The sequence below is a fragment of the Budorcas taxicolor genome, chromosome 10 (genome assembly GCF_023091745.1).
Source record: "Budorcas taxicolor isolate Tak-1 chromosome 10, Takin1.1, whole genome shotgun sequence".
NCBI classification, from domain to species: domain Eukaryota; kingdom Metazoa; phylum Chordata; class Mammalia; order Artiodactyla; family Bovidae; genus Budorcas; species Budorcas taxicolor.
Genome location: NC_068919.1, coordinates 36,551,910 through 36,576,031, shown reverse-complemented (window position 1 = coordinate 36,576,031; position 24,122 = coordinate 36,551,910). Strand labels below are relative to the sequence as shown.

Below are 24,122 nucleotides of genomic sequence, written 5' to 3'. Positions count from 1 at the left end.
GTTTAGAAACAGGGCTATTTATACAGTGCTTCCATCAAAGTTTAGCAGGCTTGCCTTTTGCTTTGAGGGACTTAGAGGTGTTTTAAGCTCCCCTGACTCTCATAACAACAGTTAAATTTTTCAGAAGGTACAGATGGGCTGCTTTTGAAGCAAACAGGAGGCTGATCTAGAAAGTAACAAGGGGGAACGTCCCATAAAATAAGGTGTTGGAGGGTTTCTCTCGTTCTCTCTTAAGCTGCCCACGTAAGCTGAGCCCTAAAAAATGGGACTATAATGGCCACATGGAGAACAAAAACAGGAGGAAGAAGGTTATAAGCAAGAAGAAGAACATGTGCATATAGAATGTGGTAAATGAGGGGAGAGAGTAGTTTGAGATGAGATTGCAAAGGAGGGCAGAAGCCAGGTGATACAGGGCCTTGCCAGTCTTGTTAGGCATTTCAGTTTATTCTGGTGCAACAGGAAGCCCTGGAAGTCTAATAAACAGGAACATGGTGATCCAGTTTGTGTTTGAAGAGGATTGCTTTTGTAGTTGTGTGCGTTCAAATGAGGCAGAGAATTAGAGACTACTTAGGAAGGTATCGAGAGAGACTGAGCTGTACCTTGGAAAGAAATATTTTAAAAATCAGTGTTTTAACACCACAGGTTTTTTTTTTTCTTTGCTCACGAAACAGTGTAGTTAGTTGGGCCTCTCTCTTGGGCAACTCTAGTGGTACCTTGAACAGCCAGGCTCCACCCATATTTTAACTCTGCTATCTTTAATCCATGGCCTTTACAGTCATCAGGAAAGGGAAGAGCAAGTATAGATAACGGTTTGGGGATTTAAGAACAGACCTGGAAGTGATGTGAACACTTTGGCTGGTACCCTGTTACCAGAACTACATCACATTGGCTCAGATCTAATTGTAAGAGAGGCTGGGAGGTAGCGCCTTCCTGGGCAGGAGGCAAGGGAACCATGATGGTCTTGACCTGGGTGTAAGCAGTGGAGATAAAGAGAAGTGGATGAATTCTTGCTTTCCCTCTTCTAATTATCTCCTTCATTCTTAGTTGTACTTAATGTGTATCAGCTGTATTGGACCCCTCAGTGCAGTCAGATGGGACTCCTAGCTCTTCTTCCAGCTTGTCCTGCCTGGAATGCCTGTGTTTTTTAATGCTGCTTGCTTGTCTTATGAAGTTGAAGGCCCGACTCAGATGCAGCAGACATTCCTTTCAGACAGGAATGGTTTCTTACGCTAAACTCTGAGAACAGTACTTTGTTGTGTCACCTTTCTAAATAAACTCCATTAGAGCCAGGACCTTGCACATTTAGCTCAGTTTTCTCAAGAAATTAGTACAGTGACAGTCATTTAATGAAAGTTTGCCAAATTGAACAAACTCTGCTTAATCTGATTATTGCTTCTGTTAAATGCAGACACTCTGGAGACAAGACTGCTTTGTTCATTCTTGCATTCCTAGCACCCAGCATCTCAGGCATTCAGTGTCTGTCTGAGCCAATGAATGGGTATTTGCTATAACTATAGAGTACAGTAGAGTCACAGAATACCCATGTTTACTAGACTCGCGTAACTTCAGCTGCGCACTCAGGAGATGGAGCAGTTTCATGGTGTCCGTGATTCTCCTGTGCTTTGGCTCAGCCAGCCATGCTCTGTGGTGACGGTGAGGGCGCAGTGCCCTTGTGAATTTGCTCTTGCTTCACTGTCAGCTCATTAACAGCAATCAGGCTGTACTGAGTGTGATTCTTATGTTTAAAAGTATAGTAGTTTGGGGGTACAGTATAGCCCCTAAATGTAGGTAGCTTCATTCACATTCATCTGAAGAAATAGAAGTCTCTCCCAATGCTGAGGGGAAAACGAGCTATTTTGCATTGAGTACGACTACTGTCCTGTACTTTGTGGGCATCTTAAGAAGCTTTCAAGGATAATTGCAATTTTATACTGTTTTTGCCTTGCCTGTTGTATGGTCACACCACTTAACATGGCTCTTCACTTGCTCTCTGCACATCCCCTGTTCAACCAGTTCCTGCTTCCCACCTATACCCTTCTCACAGGAACATCCTTGCCCCCTGCCCCAGCTAGTGATTGTTCTAGTCCTTAGCCAAGAATGATTCTGCCTCCTTGTTTATGAAAGAGAAGCATCAGCCCTTGTGATGGTTGTAAATCTGAGGGCTCTGAGGGATTTGCCCCAGTTGCTGGTTTCCCTGGTAACTGCTGAACCAATCTGATGTCAATTTCCCCTGCAAGTGGTAGCCTCCTTCATCCCCTAGGGGTGACAATTGCTGCTGTGGTCTGCCTGCTGTCTGCCAGGCACTGCGAAGTGTTGCTCCAGGACCATTTTGCTGCGGATGTGTAAGATATCCTATCCAGTAAACCAGTGATGTCTCTGTCACTGTCTCTTGGATCCTTCTTCAGTCTTGAAGTATGGCAGCTACAGGGTTTGCAGGTTTGCACGGTACAGCCCAACACCTGCTGACCGGCTATAACTCTTACATGGTGGAAATGACACTGAGTTTATAAGATCTGTTTCAGTTGGAGCTTTGCTACACACCATCTGTATGGCTTTTCTAAGCCTGTTTTCTTTTTCACCTGTGAAATGGTGAAAATACCTATCCCACAGTGTCGTTAGGATATAAATGAGATAATTGTGAGACTGTTTTATGAATTGTAAAGCATCATGTTAACCTGAAGAGGTTTTACATGTCCCTCAGGGACACTGCATTTACTTACAATTATCTTACTTTTCATTCTTATATTCTACTCAGCATTACTTCTGTGTTATTAATATTAATAAGAGAACTTCTGTTTCTTTTATGCTGCTTTGTCCTGTTAAGGCAAAAAGGAAATGTTGCTTATCTTTTTCACTGGGCTTTTTAGGAGACACCTTAAAGCTTAGACATTGCCAGTTTACCTCGTGGGCTGATGAGCACCTGAAAAATGACCTTGGTAACAGGCAGCACAGTGGCTGAGGCTGCTTCATGCTGCCTCAGCTGCCCTGGGGCAGCCAACCAGGGGTTACTCCTGAGTTGTTCTAGTATCTTATAAGTGGTGAAAACAGCCTAAAACTCTGCAGCTTCTTCAACTCATTCTCTTTATTTGATCTCTCTTCTTTTTTTGGTTCTTTTCTCCAAAAGTTGCAGTTTTTTTTTTCCCCCTCTACCAGTGCTGCTAAAAAATTCCTGAAAGAGAGAAATGTAGAACCTTTCTTTTCCTCTATTGCATCTACTTATCACTGAAGTAAGGCAGTTTCTTTTGCTGTAAATAATCTATCTTTGAAACAGCCAAGACGGCATTGCCATTGTGCTCTACTGGTTAAGTGCTTTATCGGTCCATTAATTTACCATTTATTAACTGAGAATTCAGGAATCAGACTTCTCAGTCCCCAATATCACATTGCAAATAGTTCTTGTTTTTACAATAATTGGACTTTATCTGCATTTTCTTTGAAAGGGCAAACTAGGGTTTCATGTGGAGGTAAATATGATAAAGCTGTTGATTGCATTTGTGCTAAGGATAAGAAGAGGGGACGTAATGCTTCCCTCAGGCACTGTGTCTTTGTCAGATGACTGATTACCGTGAAGAATAAGGATATTCCATGTGACAGCTTTACCATGCATTTTTGTGGACTACACCTGCTTATATATACAATTAACTTATTTTAGATAATGCAATTCTGTTAATTTTTTTCTTGTTATTGAAAGCAATACATGTCATAAAAGAAGTTTGGAAATTACAGAAAAGTAGAAAATCAAAATTATTCAGAATCTAATTGCCCAAAGTACTTTATTTTTATGTACTTTGTGTCTTGAATAATTTGCTTTAGAAAAAACATTTTATTGTATATCCCATTAGAATTAGGATTAAGAAAAACAACTACCTCTTATTTGTAAGTGCAGCTGGATAGACAGTTGACACAAATAATCAACAACGGTAACCACATAAAAAGTAACTCTGCACTGTTGTCTGTCTAGACCTTGCTCAGGCCCTCCCTCTTCTTTTCTCCACATCCCCCACCCCAGTCTCCTTCCCCCAACCTCCCTCCTGTCCCTACTTCCATTCAAGGAAGAGTCACCTTCCTAATGATGTTAATACTTCTAGAGTTTCTCACACTATTTCACCAATTTCTCCTATTGCAGCAAAGTATGAGCATGTTCTCAAGAGGTCTGGGACCAGTCTTAAAATGTCAGCCATGAGTCCACAACTTCTCTGCATTCTCTTGATTTATCCTAAAGATTCCTATGAATTTTGCTTTCTAACTTCCTTGTGTTCATTGTATTATAAAATGTATTAAGTGTCTTACCTCTGAGTAAAATTCTCTAGGAAACTGTGCCACAGTTATCAAATGACTTTTAAACTCTCTGGTATGTGGTTGCATCCCCTGAGGGTACACATTACCCTAATTTGAGAAACCAGGACTCTATAGATGTTTGTATTTTCTAAGAATATATTATTAAATAAAAGAAGTAAAGGAGTCAGATGTATACTAGATTCCAGTAATTCTCAATGGAGAGATACAGATCATGCCTTCCTAGAGGGAAGTGTCAGAATCATCTGGAAGGTTTCTTCAGATTTTGCTTGGCTTCCTTTTCAGTTTGAGAAAAAGGAAACAGGAGAAAGAAACAGGAGCACAATGAGCTCCTGTTCTGATTGGAAAAAGTCCTTGACCTGTCCTGTTTATCCCATCCCAATCTGTTGAAGTTTAGGATTTGGAGCAACCACAGTCCTGAATTAGAAAAGTATTCTGCTGCATTTGAAATGTTTTGCTCTTTAAGGTGTCTGCAGAGCTCTAATCATCTGACCATTTGTTCTCAGTAGGGTGCCTTCAGTGCTTCAGCGCTTATTAGCTCTCCTTCTGTTTCCTTTGTTCTATCCTTCCTGCAGGTTTCCAGTATCATCATCATAGTAACGAGCTCTTTCTTATTTGAGGCCCAGTGGTGTAAATGCTACATTTCTAAAACATTCAATACTATGATAAATGTCAGGAATTCCATGATAAAAGGACATCTGGCAATAAAAACTGTTTAGGGCCGTCCCTGTCACCACCCAATACCAGCACAACACTGAGCAGTAGCAGGCTGAGTACTCACGCAGAAAGGCAGATGCTGACCCTGCGACCAGGGACTCCGCTTTTCAGGAAAGAAGCGTCTCACTCTATGGGACCTATGAGAATATCAGGTTCCAGAGTCAGGAAAGGGGTCCAAAGTCTGCCTCTTCAGTTCTTATATGTGTAGGGTTTCAGTCCATTTCCCTTTCATCCTTTGTTTTCTGAAGCCTCTACCTCTGACAATTTGCGAAAAGTCTGCGCTGTAACAGATAGTTCATGCCAAGAAAAACAGGGCCAAAGTAAAAGTTCCCAGGTTTTATAAGTAGGCCTTTCCCAAGTCATTTTAGCTTTTAGTTTTCTTTTCTGCATTTATTATTTTTTTCTTTGAGACTTAGACAAAAAGATCATGTGAATCTTATAGTAAATATTATTATAAATAAATGCTTATTCTTCAACAGTTTTTAGATACTATTTAAGGGATCTTCACTCACAATTCCAACATGGTTTTTATCCTCCATACCACCAAGCAATTCTCTGACACCAGCTGAATTCCTAAAATTCAACTCAGTTCTGACACCATCTACCCAGAGAAAAGGAGTATCAGTTTCCACAGGTTAATGACTTGTTTCCAGGAGACTCCCCTCCACTTCAGAGACTAATTGCAAGTCCTAGCTGTCACATGTATTTCTGACTTGAATGGCTGTAAGTTATGAGGGTCCCATGACTCCCTCCTTGAGTTTGATTAACTTGCTGGAGTGGCTCACAGGTTGTGAGAAACCAGTTTTCCACTAGATTACCATTTCATTACAAAGGATATAACTTAAGCAGCCAGATAGAAGAGCTGCATATAACAAGGTATGAGAAAAGGGTGTGGAGCTTTCCTGCCCTCTCTAAGGGCACCATTCTCTCAGCACCTCCACATATTAACCAACCCAGAAGGTCTCTGAACCCCATACTTTGGGTTTTTATGGAGGCTTCATTACAAAGGTATGATTGATTAAATCATTGACCACTGGTCATTTTTTAAAGTTTTTTGTTTTTGTCTTTTAACTTTTTAGTTTATTTTGGAGTATAGTTTGATCAACAGTGTGTTGTACAGCAGCGATTCAGTAATACATGTACTTGTGTCTATTCTTTTTGAAATGATTTCTCCCGTTAGATTGTTATATACTATTGAGCAGAGTTCCCTGACCCTTGGTAATTTATTCAACCTCCAGCCCTTCCTTCCCCTGGAGGACACAAGTGTGGGACAAAAAGTTCCAACCCTTTAATCATATGGTTGATTCCTCTGATGAGCAGCCTCTATCTTTTGGTGCTTTCCAAAAGTCACCTTAGTAACATAAACCCAGTTGTGGTAGAAAGGAGCTTGCTATGAATAAGAAGACACCCATTTCCCCTTTATGGCTCTAAAGTGATTTCAGGAACTGAGGACAGAGATCAAATACTATAACAAAAAGTACTCCCATTGCTCTTATCTCTAAAAAAATTTCAAGAGTTTGGGGAGCTGTTTGTCAGGAACTGTGGACAAAGACCAAATATATATGAGAAATATATTTTTGGTCTTCTAAATGACCAGATATATACTTCATACAAATCACAATATGACACTCTTTGATAGAAGGCATTGTGTTCGATACAGCAATGAACAAGATGAGCCATGTACCAGCCTCTTGGAGCCTACAGTCTGGGTGAAATCAATTAAATAAGCAGAAATAACTGTTAAGTTTATAATTGATAGCATTTGACTGTCTCCTTGTTGAGGTGGTGTCTTCACTTGGTCAGCACCACATACCCATTTCTTGCCTCACTGGCTACTCCTTGGTTTCATTTGCTGAGTCCACCTTATCTTTCCATCTAAGTGTTGCAATGCCCTTGGCCTTAGCCCTTGCAGCCTGCTCTACTTAGATCGTATCATCTAGTCTACGGTTTTAAGTAATACCTAGAAGGCAATGGCACCCCACTCCAGTACTCTTGCCTGGAAAATCCTATGGACAGAGGAGCCTGGTGGGCTGCAGTCCATGGGGTCGCTAAGAGTCGGACACGACTGAGCGACTTCACTTTCATCTTTCACTTTCATGCACTGGAGAAGGAAATGGCAACCCACTCCAGTGTTCTTGCCTGGAGAATCCCAGGGACCAGGGAGCCTGGTGGGCTGCCGTCTCTGGGGTCGCACAGAGTTGGACACAACTGAAGTGACTTAGCAGCAGCAGCAGTAGTAATATCAATACACTGATGACTCTCAAATTTGTATCTGTATTCCCTATTCCTCCCTAAACTCCATAAAACTTTAAACATCCCAATCCTCAGATTCACTACTTTCCATCTCATTAAATGGTACCACCATTTATCCAGTAGCTCAGGTCAGAAATATAAAATTTTCTTTATGCTTTCTTTACTTTCACAGCTTTCATCTACTCTAGCAGTAAGTTCTGTTGGCTCTACAGACTAGGTCCTAATCCTACCACTTCTTATCACCTCCACTGTTCCCACTCAGGTTCAGTTGACAGTAGCCTCCTAACTGGTCATCTGATCCTGGCACCCTCATCCCCTTCCTTATTTATGGCATCTGTTCTCCACTTCTTAGTCAGAGCAATATTTTTGAAGCCTGAAACAGACCTTTGTAAAAATCCCCCAGTGAAGAAGTACTGATTTCAGGTCTGGGGCAGGCAATGTGCAAGGTGAATCTATGACGGTAGGATACTAACAGTAAGAGAAATGATGAGAGCTTAATCCAGTTTTAACTATAAAATTGAAAGTGTTGCATACTGTCAAACAGTAAAGGCAGATCTTTATGAAATTTTTCTCAATATTACACCAGACCTTTGGAATTTAAAGACAAAAAGTAAAAGAATGTACAATATAAAGTAATAGCAGATTTTCTTTTTGATAGTTTGTGTGCACATACACATAGTTTAAGAATTTTTCAAACCAGCAAAAACATTCTAAGAAAGCACAGTGAAGTTTTATATACCTCTTAACCTAGATATACCAACTGTTAACCTTGGTCACTTAAGTTGAAGCATATAAAAATGTTCTCCCCCCCAAAAAAATTGATCACTTAGATGATTGAAACTGAATGCACACATACGCATATAATACATATTTCCCTTTGCCAAATCATCACAAAGTAGTATGATGCTTCATTGTTTATCTTCCTACATAAAATACATTATCCTTCATAACTAAAAATCAGTATCTCAACTGAGAAAAATCAATGCTAATTGAACATCATCATCCTTATGTAGTCCTTATTCAAATTCCCCTATTTGTATCATCAGGCTTTTTAAAAAAGTGATACTACCAAACTAATTTAAGAGTCTGGGGTACTTTCTCTTATAGAATAAAGTGACTGTGTTTACTGTTGGCTTACTCCAGTTTTTTCCTTTTGTGATTTAGCTTCTTACATCCGTGTTTGACAACAGCATCAAGGCCTTTGGAGTAATTGAAAGTGACCCTTTTGACTGGGAGAAGACTGGAACTGATGGCTCCCTCACCACAACCACTACTTCCGCGACTCCTCAGCTGCACACCCGGTTGACCCCTGCGGCAATTGGGTATGTCCCAAACAGGTGGTTCAGCAGTGTCTTTCCTAGATGCATTCTGTTAGCAGAAATGTCTTTTATTTCATCCAGGTTGCCTCAGATAACCAAATGGGAAGATATAGGGATGCCTTTGGGTTTCCTGGAATTAACATTGCTCTTATACATGACTTTGTTCACATTTACTTTTCTTAGAAAGTACTTAGAGGTTATACCGTGAAATGGCAGCTTAGAGCTTGTGTTGCTTGTTAATGTACAGAAGCTTTTCTTCAAAATGCAAAGGGGCATTTGTTGCATTTACTACTAAAGAATATATGAGATCTTGGAAACAACAGCCACAATTATTTCTAACTATCTTCTGCTTAAGTTTAGTGGGAACAAAACATGTAGCTATTCCTCTTATGAAAGTGATTAATTTTCAGAGTGTATTAGAAAGAGGTTAGTATTTTTTTTGTTATTTAATGTCTTTTTCTCTACATATGCATTCATATAATTGCTTTTGTTATTTTTTATTTGGGGGAAGTTGTCTCTTTTTCTGATCTCCCCTTTTTTTTTAAAACCTGTTCTCTAATTGCTTTAAACTGATTTAAAAGAAAAAGCAAATAGGGAAAAACCATACAGTGACCTAATTGGGATTCTCTATCACTAATCCATTGCTTTCCTTTTATATTGAGATGAGATACTAGAGCTTATTGACTCAGAAAAGCTTACATGGACCCATAGAACTCAAGATGATATCCCTTATTAGTCTGTGTGTTAGTTGCTCAATTGTGTCCAACTCTTTGTGACCCCTTGTACTGTAGCTGCCAGGCTCTTCTGTTCATGGAAATTCTCCAGGCAAGAATACTAGAGTGGGTTGCCATGCCCTCCTCCAGGGGATCTTCCTGACCCAGGAATTGAACCCAGTCTCCTACATTGCAGGCAAATTCTTTACCGTCTGAGCCACCAGGGAAGCCCAGATAGTTAGTCTAAGAGTTCTTAAATGTGAGACCCTGACTAGCTACAATAGAACCACTGTAGATGTTTGTTTAAAATACGTATTTGTAGGACTCAGAGTAGACCAACTAAATCAGAATGTCTAGGCGTGTGGAACAGTTCATACACATCAGATGTTTCTCATGCTTATCTGGTTTTGGAATCCATCACTCTGTTGCAGCCACTTTACTTTACAAGTAAGAAACAAAATAGCAAAAGATTAAACAAGAAAATGGGACTAAGAGCATTTAAAAGGTAAATGTCCAAAGGTGACCATTAAAACAAAAACGTAAACCTTCTAAAATATATATTTTTTAAAGTTTTAAAGTACAAAGAGTGCCTATCTTATAGAGAATATAGCAAAATACACATAATTATAAAATACTATAACAGGATTAAAACCAAACTTAGCAGTCATCTAGATAAATATGCATGGGCACATCTATTAAAAGAAAAAGATTTTTAGTTCCGTTTACATTGCTATATACAAGAGATACACTAAGAAAAACACGTTTCAGAAAGGGATCAGTTCAGTTCAGTTCAGTCGTTCAGTCGTGTCGACTCTTTGCGACCCCATGAATCGCAGCACTCCAGGCCTCCCTGTCCATCACCATCTGCTGGAGTTCACTCAGTCTCACGTCCATCGAGTCTGTGATGCCATCCAGCCATCTCATCCTCGGTCGTCCCCTTCTTCTCCTGCCCCCAATCCCTCCCAGTATCAGAGTCGTTTCCAATGAGTCAACTCTTCGCATGAGGTGGCCAAAGTACTGCAGTTTCAGCTTTAGCATCATTCCTTCCAAAGAAACCCCAGGGTTGATCTCCTTGAGAATGGACTGGTTGGATCTCCTTACAGTCCAAGGGACTGTCAAGAGTCTTCTCCAACACCACAGTTCAAACGCATCAATTCTTCGGCGCTCAGCCTTCTTCACAGTCCAACTGTCACATCCATACATGACCACAGGAAAAACCTAGCCTTGACCAGAAAGGGATAGACAAAAATAAATCAGGAAAATGGAAATAGAAAATAGCAATCCTGATATCAAACAATGCAGCATTCAAGTAAAAAACCACACAAAACATTAAAAGTTACAGAGATGGAGGGGTACTTTTAAGGCTAAGTGTCACAAGTCACAAATGGGACATAGTATTTATTAATATTTAGTCGCCAGAATCATAGCAGTAATCTTTCGAAAGCCACAAATAGATTTTCAAAGATACAAAGAAACACATTAGTAACTGGAGATTGTAATACAGTTCAGTCTGTGTTCACAATTGAGTTCAAGGTTGAATTCAGCTGAATGAAGAATAAGAACTAGAAGACAACAACACAGGTAGACTTTAGGCATATTTTTCAACTCCTACACCCTGATAATAGAGATAGTGCCATCCACTCAGGTGCCCCTGGTATATTCATAAAAATTGATCAGTTATCAGGTCACCAAACAGAGGTAGTTCCACAAAGTAGAAGTGTTACCTTATCTGATCACACTGTAACAGAAACAAATATTATTTACTAACAAAATAGTGTCAAAGGCCCTTCTACCTGGAAACGTAAAAACCTTCTAGCAAACTACTCTAGGGTAAAAGGGGAAATGGAAACTGAAATTATAGGAAAAATATTGATAACTAAAACAGTATGTATCAGAATCTGTGGGATACACTTAAAGCCAAGATAAGGGGAAACTTGATAGCATTGAATAAGGAGGTATGTAATGTCAAGATGTCTTATTACTGATAATATTAATGTTGGTAATCTGGTTAAGGTGGTGTTAAGTTTTTTTACCATAAAGTCGCTGTTTTTCCCTTTGTGTTTTACTACTCAGGATACTTTGAGGCTATTTGAATATACTTACTTTTCATTGTCTACTCATTTTAGTATCCATCTTGCCTGCAAAGTATTAGACCCGTACGCCTACTGTTTACTATCTGGCTCTTTGAAAAAAAGTTCACTCACCTCTGAGTTTTCTCTCTTTGCAAATGATATGGTCGAATACCTGAAAAACCCTAGAGAATCATTGTTAAAGAGGAAAAACGGTAATTTATGTCCCACAACTCTTAGCTGTTCGTAGAGGGAGAAAGTGTAGAAGGTAGAAGTGAAGTGAAGTGAAGTGAAGTTGCTCAGTCGTGTCCGACTCTTTGCGGCCCCATGGGCTGTAGCCTACCAGGCTCCTCTGTCCATGGGATTTTCCAGGCAATAGTACTGGAGTGGATTGCCATTTCCTTCTCCAGGAGATCTTCCGGACCCAGGGATCGAACCTGGGTCTCCCGCATTGTAGACAGACGCTTTACCGTCTGAGCCACCAGGGAAGCTAAGAGGATGCTTTAGATCAGGAGTCATCAAGCCTTACCTGTTAACTAAGGGCCAGATGAATATCTGTGGGCTCTGCTGTCTGCCACCACCACCACTGCCTCTGTAGTGCTAAAGTAGTATAGCCAGTATGTAAACAAATGAGCAGGCCTGTGTGCCACACATAGTATTACACAAACAGATGAACAGATTTGGCTCATAGGCCCTAATTTGCTGACTCCTACCTTATATTATGGGAAAGGGCATGAAAAGGATGTTCAGTCTCATTACTTGTCTTGACATCTATCCAGTTCTTCCAAATATCTTCTTAATGTTTACCCCTAATCTGCTTCTATAATTTATACCTTGCCTGCAAACACAGGCCATGTGCTCCTGTCACATGTATCTTTCTTATTCTCACAGCATGACATATTTATAACACCTGGGCCTTTAGAGTGGTTCACTGAGAAGATATCTATTTTCCCACTCATAATAATTGTGTGTGTCAGTATAATCTGCTGAAGGCATTTTTTTTCTACTTTTAGACATTGCACATCCCTCTAAGAAAAGGTTTTGCTCTGTGCTAAATGTTATGTTCAGTCAGCAATATTAAAAAAAAAAAAGAAAACTATAGTCTATAAAGTAGAACATACTAGTTATAGAACAGGAGACCCAGCAGGGGCCTGATCACTTAGTGAGTTATAACAGAACTAGAAAAGCCCTTCATGGGCCAGAAGTCTTGGGGAGTGATGACCAATTATGTAAATAGGACATGAAATTACTTTGAAAGAACATCTGGACAAACGCCAGTTAATTTTTTCTATTTTGTTCCTGGCCAGTTTATACAGAGCCATATGAACTGTATAGTTAGAAAATTTCTTGTTTCCCCTTGAAGGCAAGATTCATAACATAATATTTTTCTGTTTATAGTTTTTGTTATTCTCTAAGAAAAATAGGTTAAGAATAGAATATATTAAAATTCACAGAGTCAATAGAAAGTAAATGCTTTTAAAGTGATTGCTAACTTAGAGAGTTATTGTGTAAAAATTTGTGTTTTTAAATCAGCTTGAAAGTTCCGTTGATCAAAATGCCGTTTATTTTATAGAATTGGCATGCCCTAAGTTTCTGAGGTTTTTGTTTTGTTCTACTTTCTTTATTATGTATAGACTTCATCATTTAAATCTAGAAACAAAATGTAGGATAGTCCCATAGTAATTTTTGATTCTGGTGTTTTTAACCTTCTGCCATTTTTTCTTTCTTTTTTTCATTTATCACTTTCAGAATTGCCAACGCCACTCCCATCCCAGGAGACATGCTTCGAGAAAATACAGATGAAGTGTTTCCAGATGAACAGCTTAGTGATGGAGAAAATGGCATCCCTGTTGGTGTGTCACCAGATAAATTGCCTGGGTCTCTGGGACACCCTCGTCCCCAGGAGAAGGATGTCTGGGAAGAGATGGATACCAACAGGAATAAGATAAAGCTTGGGATTTGTAAGGTGTGTATTTCTTGCATAGGAAATGATATCTATCTCTGTCTTATTTTTCTCCTATTGGTTTAGCAGAATATCATGATTCTCAATTTTGAATAAGTAGAACACTCTGTTGCTAATTATTTATATATTAATGATTACAGTATTTTTTTTGTTAGTTTTGCCCTATATAGCATTCAGGTGTTGACATTAAAAAATCTTCATCTTATATTTTGTGGAAGATGAAGGTAGTTTTAAAAAAATTACCAGAGGCAGAGTCTAAAAGAAGATACATCTGTAGAACAGAATTTAATGGTCTTTCCAAATAAAACGGCAAGACTCTGGCCCTCTTCCATAGTGGAGACCAATGGATGTCTAAGTGTTCATTCTGAAAACTGTCTCAAATGGAGGAGAGGAAATGAGGATTAGAAGTGGAGAGCATCAAGTTGGTAATGAACTGACAAAGTGCATTTTGAATAAGTAACATGATTTTTTCTTCATTAGAGCTGGAAGCAGGTGAACTTCCCTGGTAGCTCAGACAGTAAAGCATCTGCCTACAATGTGGGAGACCCGGGTTCGATCCCTGGGTCAGGAAGATCCACTGGAGAAGGAAATGGCAACCCACTCCAGTATTCATGCCTGGAAAACCCTCTGAACTGAGGAGCCTGGTAGGCTACAGTCCATGGGGTTGCAAAGAGTCAGACACGACGGAGCTACTTCACTTTCACTTTTTCACTTTCCACTTGTAAGTATGGGGAGAGATACAGATATCTGCATTAAATGATTTTTAGTATACTATCTTGGGGTAGATTGTCTTTAAATTTCTCTTCAATTTTACTGTTTCCGGTCATTTCTATTTTCATGGACAGTAAAATGAAGATTAATGGGATGGAGGGACAGTGAATTACAAATAAGTAAGTTTTTGGTACGTCCTCTTTTTATGATTTAGTTGGAAAGGAGGTTAACATTTACAGGTGTAAAATAAGACTCCTGGCTGATATCTGTTAACAAGATTGATAGAAAGTTGGCTAGTTATTCTTTGTGAATGGGAAATATATCCTAAAAAGAATCTTAGTGATCACTGCTAAGGAGCTTGGCCTATCTTTGGACAATACATACTATATTTTCAAACTGCTGCTGCTAGGTCGTTTCAGTTGTGTCTGACTCTTTGCGACCCTATGGACTGCAGCCTACCAGGCTCGTCCGTCCATGGGGTTTTCCAGGCAAGAGTACTGGAGTGGGGTGCCATTGCCTTCTCTGGTATTTTTAAAACTATATAATTTTTTAAAATTAACAGAATATGAGAGTTATTTGCAGAAATGTTCTCTGCGTTGATGTGATGTGCTCCCTGTGTGTCTGGCTGTTGGTAAGAACTTTCTGGACTAGTGAAAGTGAAAGTTAAGTCGCTCAGTCGTGTCCGACTCTTTGCGACCCTGTGGACTGTAGCCCATCAGGCTCCTCCATCCATGGGATTTTCCAGGCAAGAATACTGCAGTGGGTTGCCATTTCCTTCTCCATTCTGGACTAGTAGTAATCAGGAATAAGTAGTGAAAAGTAGTCAGGAAGTTGGTGTCAGATTTTTGTAGTGTCACCTCTGTCTGTCTTTATAGTACCAGAAGCAAACTGCTCTTTTTCTTTTTGTCTGTGTGGCTTGCGGAAATTTTAGTTGCCCAATCTTGGATTGAACCTTGACCCAAGGCAGTGAAAGCTCTGAGTCCTAGCCATAGGACCACCAGGAAATTCCTGGGAACAAACTGTTCTTTTTTTTTTCTTTTTTTAACTCATGGTTTTTTTTTTAACTTTTTAAAAATTGAAGTGTAATTGATTTATACTGTTGTGTTAATTTCTGCTCTACAGCAAAGTGATTCAGTTATGAATGCATATATATATATATATGTATTATTTTTAAAACATCCCTTGCCATTGTGGTTTATCATAGGATACTGAATATAGTTCTCTGTGCCATGCGGTAGGGCCTTGTTGTTTATCCATTCCATACACAATAGTTTGCATCCACTAACCTCAGCTTACCACTCCACCCGTTCCCCCACCCCTTCCCCCTGGCAACCATGAGTCTGTTTTCCATGTGAGTCTTTCTGTTTCATAGATAAGTTTATGTGCATCATATTTTAGATTTCACATAAAAGTGTTATCATACAGCATCTGTCTTCTCTATCTAACTTGCTTCACTTAGTATAATAATCTTTAGGTCCATCCACGTTGCTACAAATGACATTATTTCACCAAAATATAAAACACTAAAGTACTGAATCTGAGAATAAGTTTAGAAAACTTATTTAATAAAGGGTTAATAGTCTAATAATAATGAATTAAACTAGCCAAATCTTCTAAACTACCCTAATCTTCTGAAAAATACATCTCAAACACTTGCTTCTATTGATTCTATTGAAAGACTTCAATGATTCCTACCATGTATAGTGACTAGCGTGTTTTTCATGGTTTTCCTTAATGTTTTGCCTAGGCTGCTACTGAAGAGGAAAACAGCCATGGTCAAGCAAATGGTATTCTGAATGCTCCAAGCCTTGGTTCCCCAATTCGTGTCCGCTCAGAGATTACTCAGCCAGACAGAGATGTTCCATTGGTGCGAAAGTTACGTTCTATCCACAGCTTTGAGCTGGAGAAACGCCTGGCATTGGAACCAAAGCCAGATACTGACAAGTTTCTTGAGACCTGGTATAAAATAGTTTTTCTTTTTTCAAAGCAGCTAAAATACTATTGTTATTATTAATTTCTATTATGTAAAATTTTTCAAATAAGGAGTTCTTGCATTTTTGTAATGCTGATTTTGTAAAGGTGCCATCGTCATCCATGTTTTTTAGTTAACATTCTCATTCTTAATGTGACTTTCTTTCTAATATTGTTCCCAGTCCTGTAACGTAGAGCCTTTGGCCATGGGAGCTGGTAACTTCCTAAGACTAGGTAGGAATTAAATGAACATTTTGAAGTGGCTTTGTTTGGAAGGTGATCTCTCTTATTGGAATGGAGGAGTATAAGTTAGAGAGGGCCTAGGAAAGATGGCAATAGGCAAGAAGGTGGAAGAGTACATGAAACAAGGGAAAAAGTAATATATATACAAGTGATAGGCAGTTCAAGTCAATGAAAGCCTTCTATGAATAAATGCTATAGGAAAAAGAGATGTGATTGTTTATCGTTCTACCTAGACAAAAGGAAAGATGGAACTTCAGAGAGGTATGTACATAGGTAACCACTGTTTGTAGTTCATGGTTATAAGGCCCATTATCTCCCTTTGTGATTAAAAAAAAAACTGAAACAAAACTTTGAAAAGAACTTCAGATATATTTTTGAATTATAGAAGGCTTTAGCAATATTAAGACTTCAGTGGCTTTAGTAATACTAACATCCTTCAATATATATCACTGGTGACTACTATCAGTAATGAAATATGAGGTTAGAAGTGCCATGTATTTGACTGACTAAGTAGTTATGGTGTCTGAAGACAGTTCAACCACTCCTGGACTAGTCCAGTCTAGCTTCCATTTAAGCGCTACTTCATAGCTGTGTATTCTGCACATGGTACTCATTCATTCTCACAGCTATGTGATGTAAGTGTGTGTACAGTGATGCGATCAAAAGGATGTGCTGAGGCAGTGTTTAAACATTTTCAGTTGTGCATGAGATTGAGAATAAAAAATAAAAGTGTGATAGGGATAAAAGCTTAGTTTGGGAAAGAATTAGTCTGACAAAAGAATGGAACTAAAAGAGGGTCCATGCTGAGGGAAGAGCTGAGAGACAAGACAGAGTTGAGAACAGAAGTACTCTGAGAAAATGAACTCAGGGCAAAACCTGGAATGAGTTGGGAACAGTGGAAGGAAGTGAAGCACCTGATTACAAAGGAGAGGAACAGGGTGTTGCTTCAACTGCTTCCCTGCAGGTGAGAGTGGTTCTCAGAAGCCAGTGCAACCAAATACCACCCGTCTCATTATTGCCTAGCCCTGTCTTTGGAGGAGTTTATTTGAACTAATGTACATTTATATACCTCTCTGAAGACAAAACAAGTTCAGAAAATATTTGCCTGATGTATATTGGCGTCCTCATTTCCTTTTTGTAGGGCCTCTGCTGAGGCAAAAGCCCCTGCTAAGTTTTCGCTCAGTCTCTCAGAGCAGAGAGAAGAGGGCAGTGTGATTGCCTTGGCAAAGCAAAGATGACATGGATCACACGAGTCACCCTAGTTAACCTGGTTAAGATTTTCTCCTGCCTGGCAACAGGAGAGTCATCTTCCTCCCATGGGCTCTGTCTTTCAAAACAGGATTATGACAGGTGGGGAAGAGCAATATTAACTTGTGAAATGTTCCTAATGCTTTATCCATATTGTTTTCTCTCATCTCTTGGTAAATATTAGTTCTGTATAGAGCATATAGGTTATATAGTAAATATTTTCTCTAGGACAAGTAAGTAACTTGTACTCATTTTCTTAAGCTTGGAGAAAATGCAGAAAGATCCCAGTGCAGCAAAAGAATCGACTCTCCCTGCTCTGCTTCATAAGCCTTGTGTTCCAGCTGTGTCCCGTGCAGACCACATCTGGCACTATGATGAAGAATATCTTCCGGATGCTTCCAAGCCTGCCTCTGCCAACACTCCTGAGCAGGCAGACGGTGGTGGCAGCAATGGATTTGTAGCCGTTAACCTGAGCTCCTGCAAGCAGGAGGTTGATTCCAAAGAATGGGTGATTGTGGACAAGGAACAGGACCTTCAAGACTTTAGGACAAACGAGGCTTTAGGCCCTAAAACAACTGGAAGCCCTTCTGATGAGGAGCCCGAAGTCCTCCAAGTCTTAGAGGAGTCACCTCAAGATGACAAGTTCCAGTTGGGTCCTTGGGCAGAAAATGATCGTTTAAAGAAGGAAACCTCAGGTGTGGTGTTTGTGCTTTCTGGGGAGTGCCCTGCCACTGCTGCTTCAGAGCAATATATAGACAGGCTAGAACTCCAGGCTGGAGCTGCTAGTCAGTTTATTACAGTGACACCCACAAGTCCAATGGAGGCGCAAGCAGAAGGACCCCTTACAGCGGTAAGTTGTTTGCTCCTGTCATTTCTCTGTCATCCACTCAAGGTGCTATTAATAAAGGATTTATCAACTAAGATTTCTCAGTGGAGGCCTAAGTTTGGCACATGGGTGTAAGGGAATGGGGCTTCCATGATAGCTAGCTCAGTTGGTAAAGAATCTGCCTGCAATGCAGGAGACCCCAGTTCAATTCCTGAGTCAGGAAGATCCGCTGGAGAAGGGATAGGCTACCCACTCCAGTATTATTGGGCTTCCAACTTGTGGCTTCCATATTTGTGGCTCAGCTGGTAAAGAATCTGCCTGCAATGCGGGAGACCTGGGTTCGATCCCTGGGTTGGGAAGACCGCCACCCGCCCCCCCCCCGCCCGGAGAAGGGAAAGGCTAACCACGCTAGTATTCTGGCCTAGAGAATTCCATGAACTGTATAGTCCATGGGGTCTCAAAGTGTGGGACACAACTGAGCAGCTTTCACTTTCACTGTAAGGGAATGATGTCTGGGCTAAGTTGTGTAGTTAATCTCTCAATGTGAAATTTCTCAAGTGTTTTCTGACAGGATAAGCAACCTAATATGTGAAATGTCATTATAACCTAATTTCAGAATAACAAAATTAGACCCCTAGAAGTGTCTATGTGTGTATATATAATAATGATTTTTTAAAATTTGTAATTCTATAAATTTTTATATTTTATATGAAGGTGGCATATGTTTAACCATTCCTGGTTTATACTTTATACCGTACACTGTTACTAGGTATCATCTTTTGTTTCTTCTACATAACATTCACCCAGAAATTCTTCGTATTTTACACTCCTTTTAAACAGTCGTTTTCCAACATTTAATTTTTATTTTGATAGTAGTTCTCCACCTTTAATGTCCATTGTTCACAAAATAGAGTCCCAGCCTCACTTCCATAGCTTCTGCTTCAGGAGGTCTGGGAGAGTGAGAACCCAGGAATCTGCATTTTAACAAGCAGTTGAAGATAATTCTGATACAGGCCTTCAAAGGAACATTTTGAGGAAACTCGACTCTCTGCACTAAGTCTGGGCATTTAGACGGGGATACGTGTTACCCTGTTCTTATCAGTAAGCATTGGTGCCCTCTGACTACGTGAGACCCACAAAAGCTAGATCCAGAGGCAGTAAGGAACTGTATGCAAATCTCAGGCCAGAGCAGGTGTATCTGCTTAGATGGGTGGAGTACCAGGTTTCCTTAAATGCCACAATCATCTAGCAACCATCTCTTCTAGCTCACCTGTAACAGCATTGTTCCCCAAGCTGAAATGTTTTTGGTTAGAACAGAACTACACATGCAGGTGTAAGATACTAAGAAAAGGCAACAAAATTTGATTTTGTGTACAGCTCTGTAGGAATTTACCTGCGCTTCAAAATAGAGAAATAAATGCGTGTCTCTTTCTTCATCAGAGTTAGTCAGTCTTTCCTTCTTTACAAGTCATTAACTGCATAAAATGGCCTAGCCAAGGGAACAGGTTGGGCTGAAATCTGGCCCAAACTTTTCAGGCTGAACTGTGCATCTTTGTTTAGGGCTGTTTCCTCTTTGAGGGGCATCCTTTTCCAATTGTACAAAGGTACCTGTTGGCTAGAGGTGGATACTCTCTTCTCTGAATTTCTTTTTCCACAGCCCTCCCTGCTGCCTCTTTCCATTCATTCCCTCTTTCCACCTTGTCAGGTTCAGTGTCTTCTTTTCTTTGACCCTTTTAGCTATATACTCACTTGGTCAAGTGTTTTTCCGACAGCATTCTGCTGCGCTTCCCTTCATACAGGCTTGCCTCGGTGCCCTTCCACCTGGTGTTTTTTACTCTCTCCCATCAATCCTGTTCTGTCCATTAAAATTGTTCTCATGATTCTCTTAACACTATCTGCAATGTTTTCTCTATCAAGCTTTTGAAAGACTTGTATATTATATTTGATAGTATGCATTTGATCTCATTTACAGATACCTTTAAATAAAAATCTTTTTCTTAACTGAAGGTCTCTTAAATACAAGCTGCATCAATTATACACTTATATCTAAGGTGCTGAACTTATCATTTCCTTCATTTTTGGGAGCTTGGGATAAAAATATATTTTGGTTCTTTTCTTGCGGCCTACATTCAGAGTTTACTTTTGCAAGCAGATAGTATTACTTCCCTAACTTAACTGCAGACGTATTAAATAGGGAGTACTACCAGTTAGTCTCTCTAGATCTTTTGTAGCTTTGTTTATATGCTCTAGCTTAGAAAGTATGATAAAACACACTTTACCATTCTATCTGAATATTTTAAATTATGACATATCCTGATGGGAAACAGTTTATATCTTTTTCATTCAAGCCTGCTTGTTTGTTATGATAATGTGAAAGGAAAATGTCCTGGTATCTTAAAATATGTAAGAACTATGAAAATAGGCAGGGCACAGTTTATCTGTATTTTAAATATAGCTAGCATATTAAATTAACTGATGACAACTTCAGCTCTCTTTAATTCTGTTTCTTAGCACAGATTTATGAACTTTGTTGAGGGCTTTCCTTATCCATACACATGAAACCACTAGTCATCACATAGCATGTATAAAATTTTTAGATAATATGTTTTGAAAGATGGATAAATTTGCTAGATTGAAAAGAAATTGGTTTGGGGTTGTTTTTGGAAATTAGATTTTTTTCCCCATCAGGGTAAATGATTGTGAAGTTGAACACACTACTAATCATTTCTAAAAAGATGCTGAACAACCTAGATTTACAGGGAGCAAAATAAGACTTAGCTTTGGTTTATAGGAAAGATATTATGTTTTGATTAGCAAATGGAGAGGCAAAATTAAGCTGGCATGAATGACAAGTGTAGAGAAGGAGACTGAAATAACTGCTCTGAAAAAGGTCTGACTACTGGGCCCGAATGGCAGTGATTATAGGAAAGAAGGTGACCAGTTTCACGCGGTTTTGGGTAATCACTGTTGGTAGGGAGAAGTTGGACTTGGGTCTTAATATTGAAATGGAAGAGTTATTCCTTACAGAATATCATGGCGGATTGCACCACATGATCTCTTGGTTCTAGACAGTCCTTTAGAAAGACAGTGCTTCATTTTACTTTGCAAACAGTATAAATGTGACTGGAGAATAATAACACCACCTATATGTTACCTATTTCTATGTAACAAAGTACCCCAAATTTAGCTCAGTGTGTCTGACCCTTTGCAGCCCCATGGACTGTAGCACTCCAGGTTCTTCTGTCTTTGGGATTTTCCAGGCAGGAATACTGTTTAAACAATAGTTGTTATTTCACACCTTTTCTGAGGGTTGGGAGTACAGGAGTGGCTTAGGCTGTTAGGCCTGGCTCAGGGTTTCTCATGAGGTTGCTACCAAGCTCTTAGCCAGGAAAACCATCATATGGTTTGACTGGGCTGGGCAGATCCACTTCCAAGGCCATCCACATAGTTGTTCGCAGGCCTCAGTTCCTCACTGAGTGTTGGCCAGAGGCTTCAGTTCTTCACCACTCAGGCTTTCCATACTTAACATGGCAGCTGGCTTTTCCAGTGAGTGAGGAGAGAAAGAAACAGGGATGGGGGAGGCTTGGTGGTAGAGAGAACACCCTCCACCAAGGTAGAAGCCACACTGTCTTTTATAAGGGTGATCATCATTTCTGCCATATTCTATTAGTCACACAGACCAACCTTTCCTCATATCAGGGGACTGTAATATACTGAAGAACTTTACTCACTGACTTTTTTCTCAGACGTTGAGAAGAAGAAAGCAGGGGTTGGGGGTATAAAATAATGCACAAGAAGGGAGCAGGACAAGAAGAGTCACATAATTTTTTTGTAATCTGTCTGTCAGCATCTACTAAGAGGATTACTCTGACTGTGTTAAAGGAATTACTAATTCCAGTACTAGGAGATTCAGGTCAGCAGTTGATTACATTGCCTTAATTCTGTTCTTTTCAGTCCTTCAATTTATTAAGTGTCTGCTAAGTTCCAGATTTTATGCTATACCTTAGGGATAAACAATTGGTACCACCCTGTTAGGTTGACAGTGAAGACCTGAATCTTAACAGTTACCTAAAACCACATGAGATGATTGTGGTGGAGCTGTGTACACAAATGAGCATATAAATAAATCTGCCTAGGACAGGAGCATGCAGTGTTGGGTGTTTTTAATTATGTCTTATTTTCTGATTTTATTTACCATTGTTGTTTAGTCACTACGTCACGTCTGACTGTTTGCGACCCTATGGACTGCAGCACACCAGGCTTCCCTGAGTGTTTCCCAGAGTTTGTTCAAACTCTTGTCCACTGAGTCAGTGATACCATCCAAGCATCTCATCCTCTGTTTCCCAGTTCTCCTCTTGCCCTCAGTCTTTCCCAGCATCAGGGTCTTTACCATGGTGAAGATACATTACTTTCAAAAACAAGAGAGCTTTGAAGGATACATTTGCTGGAAGGAGATGCAGGGGTGTCAAGCAAAGACTGCAGAGTGTACAAAGGCACAGAGGCTTGAAACACCAAAATTCAGAGTATTTAAATAAGCCAGAATGGTAAGGCAAAGGAAGGAAGCTGAAGATGAGCTGCACAAGTAAGGTGATAAAGGACGTTGGCCTGCCCTGCTGAGGTATATGGGCTGCAGGACAAGAAACTGCCAGGTTTGAGGGAGGGGAGTAACATGGTCTTTGCGAGCCATGTAGAGAGAATGGCTGGGGCAGCAGCCAGTGAGGAGGCTTTGCAATTAGTTCAGTCAAATATGAGCGCTTGCATTGTGAATTGTGAAAATCTCAATGAAGATGTGAGAGACAGTTCGGTCGTGCAGCTTACCTGAAATAGTAGCTTCATGTGACTTTTCCAGTGTCCACTGAATATTTGGAGCCCTTGTACACCTAGAGTGACTATATTAAAGCTCACAGAGTTACTCAAAGTTTCCACTGAAAAGTGAATGAGCCATGTAATATGTTGACAGATGTAGACTTTAATAGTATTGAAAGGTAAAAACTTTTTGGATTGATTGCCACCTGGTTGATTGCTTACCAGGTGGCTCTAGTGGTAAAGAACCTGCCTGCCAATGCAGGAGAAATAAGAGATGCAGGTTCAGTCCCTGGGTCGAGAAGATCCCCTGGAGGAGGACATGGCAACCCACTCGAGTATTCTTACCTGGAGAATCCCATGGACAGAGGAGCCTGGTGGGCTACAGTCCATGGGGCTGCAGAGTCAGACACGACTTGAAATGGAGTTTGTGGGAGTTGAATGCATGTGCATTAACTAGGGAGTAATGTCCTCTGTCTGACCATGGATTTCTATTTTTGATCTGGAAATGTGGGTCATTATAAGTATAGAAAAGTTTTGTTTCTATGAGTTTACATCTCTAGAATTATTTATACACACACATATATATATACACACGTGATACATTATGTGTATTATATGTATATAACTATATTATATGTGTATATATATATACCCATATATATATATATATATATGATAGTGTAATTTAATCTACAAACAGTCAGAAAAGACTAAAGACTGGGTGGACCAATTTGGGGAGTAAAAAAAGCCCATTTGTGAATTGTTCAAATGAAAGATTGGACTGTCACTTAGGAGAGGCTTCATGGAAGGAACCCAGGCATCCAGTGTTGATCGACTCATATGTTAACCTTCACTGAGCATCTGCTATGTGTCTGGTACAGCGCTCGGGATCAAGAATCCAGAGCCCAGTGAGTCTTCTCACTATTTAAGTATGATAGACGCCACGATAGAAACCTATAGGGCGTGAAAGTTGGGGAGGGTTGGGCT

General features: G+C 39.9%; 1 protein-coding gene across 1 annotated transcript in view; it reads left to right on the top strand.

Moving 5' to 3' along the window:
- The window catches only part of TTBK2 (tau tubulin kinase 2), a 127,957-nt gene that overhangs the window by 88,827 nt on the left and 15,008 nt on the right, over positions 1–24,122 (top strand). Inside the window, exons 10-13 of the mRNA XM_052646402.1 lie at positions 8,431–8,588; positions 13,117–13,333; positions 15,789–16,000; positions 17,765–18,353. Coding sequence (XP_052502362.1) covers positions 8,431–8,588; positions 13,117–13,333; positions 15,789–16,000; positions 17,765–18,353 — 1,176 coding nt within the window. The remainder of the gene's footprint in view (positions 1–8,430; positions 8,589–13,116; positions 13,334–15,788; positions 16,001–17,764; positions 18,354–24,122) is intronic.